Raw genomic sequence first — 5,848 nt, 5'->3', positions numbered from 1 at the left:
CAAAATAAAAAAATATTATTACAAATTATATATGGATGTGAATATGTATATAGAAACACTAACTGTAAAATAAAAATATTTACAATAGCATTTTTATTTCACTCTTATCAAGCAATATTCGTTATTTTGGTAAATATTCTATTAAATAATAGTTTACTTAGAAATACGTTAGCATATATATGGGCATATATGATGCTGAAGTCCAAAAATTTGATATTTCACATAATCCCGAAATTCGGGATTGCATATTTTGTTAAAAATTTCGTTTTTATGTATTTTTTTTACAAAAAGTAATACAAGTTTTCAGCCATACTGAATTTTTTTCTAACATATGTATATAGGCATATTTATATGTACATGTATGTATGTATAATGACGATGTCTGTAATACCAAATTCCCAATATTTGAATATTGATATTACCAGAAATTTCCGGGACTGCGCATTTTGTTAAAAAAACATTTTTCTATTCAATTATTTGTCAATACTTTCAGTTTTAAAAAATTTCGTGGGCTTCTTAAGAATACCGAAATTTCGGGATTGGACCTTTTGTTAAAATTATTTTCATATTTTATTTTTTCTTTTAAAATGCTCAGTTTTTCCATAGATTTCAAGCACATTTTTTAATTTATTATTTTTTATCAGTATTTTTAGTTTAACAAAATTTCGGGATTGCATACTTTTTTGAAAATCTTTTTATTTCCCCTTTTTTTATTAAAATATTAAGTTTTGCATTGATTTCGCGTGCTTTATTCTAGGAATCCCGAAATTTCGGGATTGACATTCATTATGTGTGTATTATATATGCATATATTGCATTTATTATAGCACGCTACGCTGTTTACATATCGAATTATCTTATTTTCTAATTTTCGGTACTCACATCTCTAAACATTACATTTGCATTATCTGCTCGTGCAAGTATATGCATGCTAAGGCAATAAGCAGGAAAATCTACTTACAAATAAAAATTAACTGTCTGCGCATACAGGTTGTGCGATCATTATGGACGCATGCGCACAGTCCCTGCATGGGTAATACACACATACTCATATTCAAATTGATGTGTCTGCATAAATTTGAACATAATTGCCTCTGGTAAGTGCTGGTCAGTTGTCTTGGCTTGGGTATGTCTCACTGCAACGCGTTTAATGCGGGAAAAGAAGAAAATAGTTTTGGTGTCTATATGTATTGTCACATATATAAAATCTCACAATATATGTTTGTGTTTTTGTAATGAACGTGCATAAATTATAAGCAGGATTAAAAAAATGTATGCTTGAGAAAAATTTAAATCAAACTTTCCAACCAATAGCGCATGTTAATTGGAATATTTCAAGTTTATTATTTACAGTTTTTGTTTGATTTTCTCGAATATCTTGTTTTTATTGTTGTAATATAACAGGTTGATTTCCATATATGACTATTTTGTATATATTTTATTTGTTTATTTTGTGATTATTATTATAACGATATGCAAATTAGCAAAAGGGTTGCCATATATTCAAATCAATTTCATGTTTACATAGCTTATTTACATATGTAAATAAATAAAAATTATAAAGTCTTAGCTTTTAAACTAATGCATAATGGGAAACAATATTGGAGAATTAACAACAAAAACTCGAAAAATGTTATTTTCGGCTGGATTGAAGCTATATACCCTTTAAACTGCACTTTTTATAGCAACTACTTATATGTATGTATACGAGGTGCGTTCAAAAAGTATCGCGAATTTTGTGTTTTTTCAATAATTATTTATTTATTCATGAATATCTATTTGGTCCCCYTCAAAGTAATTCCCATGAGATATTATACACTTGTGCCAACGGTTTTTCCAATCTTCGAAGCACTTCAAAAAATCATTTTTTTTATTTTCTTCAGCTCCTCCTTCGATGCCGTCTTTATCTCGTCAAGAAAAGTGTAACGTCATCCTTTCATGAGCCTCTTTAGTTTAGGGAACAAGAAAAAGTCACAGAGGGTTAGATCTGAATACGGTGGCTGCGGCATCATTAGTGTGTGGTTTTTGGCCAAAAAGTCGCGCACAAGCGACGATGTGTGAGCAGGAGCCAATTTTTGTCACATCTTCTCGGCCTTCTGAGAACATTTTGTACCACCGATAAACTTTGCTACGGTCCAAGGTAGCTTCTCCGTATGCCACTGTAAATATTCGGAATGCATCCGCGCACTTAATTGCGTTTTTCAGACAAAATTTGATACAGGTTCTTTGATCCATTTTTTTGAATATGTAAAAATCGAAGACGATCCAAAACACGTTCAAGCAAAGCAGCTGTCAACAATTAAATGAACATTCAAAATGGCCGAGCTTGTCGGCATAAGTGAGCGACATTAGTACCAACATAACGCCACAAAAAATGCGAAATTCGAATATACGTAACCCGCGAAAATTCAAAATTCGCAATACTTTTTGTATACACCTCGTAACTGAATTTGAAAATGTAGTCAGTCAACGGTTAGCTGGTTCTTTCTAGCCAAGAAGTTGCAATAAGCAATCGCCAAAATATTTTATGAAGATCTTAATACTGATATTGATCGGTTCCACTCAGCTCGTTATAATGATCATTTGTAGTTAAATATATTCTTTATAAGGCCTCTGACGTTTCTTTCTGGGATTACAAACTTCGTGGTAAACTTAATACTTACACACTGTTCAGGGTATAAACATCTATAAATATACGAATGTTGGGAAAAACACTGAAATGCTGTAATTTCATAGCATATTCCGTTATTCTCCGATATCTTCAATACTAGTTTATAAGACTTAACTGATTGATTCTTTACGTTATACCTTTTAAAGTTACTCTTCAGGCGCCCTGCACTCTTGTCAACCAGTTTAACGTCATGATTTAAGAGCTCTATTAGCTTGGTAGTTATGCGTTATTCACTTTGTATCGCTATTAAACTTAGAATCTGGTAAGCTTTAAAAGAAATAATTAGCTGTTAGAAATAGCTTTGACGAGGACAACCATATTTGTTTGCGTGGAAGTGAAGACTTCTTTTGAAAGTTGAATTTCTAACAGATTCACAACCAGATTACCATTTAGTCTGGAATCTCTTTTTATTCTTTATATCTTTTATGAAGGGAGTATTCAAAATGCAGTCAGAACCCGTAAGCTACGGCGAAAGTTGTCAAAAAAGTGCTTAACTGTTCATCAGACTATGAAAGCTTGACTTCTCCTCGAGAGACATGTTTATAATTTGGTTATATCGATAAGTCTGCATGTAACCTCTGAACATTTAGGGTGTATGAAAAGAAAAAACTTCACAAGAGGCAGCATATCAAAACTTTTCAGAAACTAATGTTATATAATTTGAGAGCTTCGACGCTACTACTGCACAGCTATCCAAAACCAGTGGTTAGATTAAACACGAAAATATATGAAGGAATACCAAATATGCATATAAAGTTGAATCACACAAAGTTGTGATAAAAAAAAAACTGTATCCTTCGGTTCAATATTGGCTTAGTCTAAAGACTGTAGCTAGTGTTTTGCAGATTCTGCCTTAGCAAGCAGTTAAGCTACTGCTTAGGTCTTTGATCTTGTTAAAGACTGCATAAATACTCTGCAGGTGGCGCTGTGTTTGAGTTATCAGAATTATTATTTTTTTGGAATATTTTCTTGAACGTCTGCTAGATATTTATACTGAAAAATATATTTATGAAAAATATAAATTTTAAGTTGAACTTGAGTAATATTTGTATCTATAGAATATATGGATATTATCGCGTACAATTCTGCTTTGTTCCGAGGTTTCAGGTGACATTCGAGATTTACTTCGCTTCATGGTGTTAATCTCCGTTTACGTCAAATGGCTCTCCCCACGTCTAATTTAGGGCTGATCATTATTTTATTAGACTGGTGTTCGATAACTTCCAGAAGTATCGATGCTGATCAAGTCTTGTGTCTTATAACCAGTTATGTTATCGAAAAATGTATTTTTTGTAAAACGCGTTTTTAGAAGTCTTTCAGTTCTGTAAGTTGAAAAATTTGTTTCCTTCGCTAAAAGGTGTCAAAATTGTAAGTATGTAATAAAGAAAAATAATTATTTTATTTTTTCGTATTTTATTTTATTGAAGTTTATATAAAAATTTTTTCACTTAAAACTATTTGTATTATTCCCTACAAAGTTTTACATGGAAGACAATGAATGCAAAACGCTTATCACCTACACTAATGCAAACCACTTACTTATATAAAATCTAAGCTATCTAAATTTAGGAAGACATATGATTTTTAAAGCTATAAACCTAAATTGTTACAATATTACAAGTTACTAACACATTTAAACTCGCTAAAATCACAATAAGACAAAATTATAAATTTGCCACTGTCGCCAGCTAAATAGCTGCACACAATTGAATATCAATTATTTTACACAAAATTTAAAAATAAAACTGTAGCCAAGCGACTAAAAGCTAATATCACCGCAATTATTGAATTGTTCGAATTCAAACGCTTGAAAATAGGAAGCCAAAACCGCGCATGCGCATGAGCGCGGCGGTTCACGCGCAAATGTGCCGCTTCGCTTATGCCGCAAAGTGGCCGTTGCACTTAAAGCTGCTACCATGTGCCACTATACCGCTACTGTGCGCTTATGCTTGTCCCCAGCGATCGAGCTGTTGGCGCAATTGCAACTCCTGTTGGCGCGGCATGTCGTTGGTGGTCCAAAAGAATGTGCCATTGGCGGTGCGCGCAAAATGCACCGGTATATAGTGTTGCTGCTGCACGGGCACCACTGCTTGGCTGCTGCCCTGACGCACAATGATCGCTGCTTCGGGCGCGCTGTGCTGTAATTGTTCATGCAGGCGCTGCTCCAACGCCTCATTGGCCAAATTGTCATCGTAGGCGTTGAGCGCGGCCGGATCTTTGCGCATATCCTCCAGCGATGAATTGTAATCGTTTTGTTGCTTGACTTCGGCGAGCGTTTTCTGCAATAATTGCTTCTTCTTGATGATGCGCATTAGTGGGCGCAATAACTTCTTGACGCTGCGCATGGCCATTTTGCGCTGATCTTTAACTGCGGCTAACTCCGACTCGTGGAAATTGTATTCACGCGTTAGAAAAGGCATTTTCACTTTTTCTGTATATTTTTGTTTAAATAAACTGTTGTTCAATACCTATTTTATTTTTTTTTTTTGATGTCTGTTCGACTTGTGCGCTTGCTCGTTAATGCTGTTGGTCTCAATTGGTAGCGCTATTTATACACATCGCGCTCTGCGCGTCGGCAGTGAGTTGGCAATAGGAAAACTGTTGTGCGCTCGCAGTTGGGCTCTCCGCTCCGGCATTTGTAGCCAATCGGTGCGCGCATAGCCGGCAGGTGTTTTTCTTTTGCTGCCAATTTGACTCACCACCACCACTATCATCAAGTAAAATAACACGAACTCCACTGAGCATAAGAACCACCACCATCAACATCATTTCGGCACCGACTCAATTAATGCACTGCTGTACCTTGTATTGTTGATGTTTGTTATTGGTATTTTTATGCTGTGGCTGTACAGGATTTGGTAGTGATTTTTGCTTCTCGCTACCTGCGGCATTCCATTTAATGACTTTCGAGATAAATTTCGTTGTGCAGTGCAGCGAAATGTTGCCTCTGTTGCAAGATTTTGCGTATTGGTGTTTATGGCGAGAAGTGGGATTTTTGCTTTCCATGGGGTTTAATAAGAATCAAGTGTTCTTTTTAAAGTGGTTTGTTAGGACATGCTCAAACATGAATTTTCTCGTGCGGTTTGTTGTTGGATTTGACAATTAAAATGTGCTTAAACAGGCCAAATAAATATTTTCCACTTTTGGTAAAGTTTATGTCACTATGCGAGAGTTATT

The 5,848-nt window shown here is 34.7% G+C and overlaps 1 protein-coding gene across 1 annotated transcript; it reads right to left on the bottom strand.

The window, feature by feature from the left end:
- Positions 1 to 4,078: 4,078 nt before the first annotated feature.
- LOC108967202 (enhancer of split malpha protein) lies at positions 4,079 to 5,180 on the bottom strand. Its single transcript, XM_018930486.1, has one exon. It carries the CDS (start codon positions 5,089 to 5,091, stop codon positions 4,615 to 4,617), a length of 477 nt encoding a protein of 158 aa, XP_018786031.1. The 5' UTR covers positions 5,092 to 5,180; the 3' UTR covers positions 4,079 to 4,614.
- Positions 5,181 to 5,848: the final 668 nt, after the last annotated feature.

The sequence above is a fragment of the Bactrocera latifrons genome, unplaced genomic scaffold, assembly GCF_001853355.1.
Source record: "Bactrocera latifrons isolate USDA-ARS-PBARC rearing strain unplaced genomic scaffold, ASM185335v1 scaffold_18, whole genome shotgun sequence".
Taxonomy (NCBI): domain Eukaryota; kingdom Metazoa; phylum Arthropoda; class Insecta; order Diptera; family Tephritidae; genus Bactrocera; species Bactrocera latifrons.
This window is presented reverse-complemented; position numbering and strand designations above follow the sequence as displayed.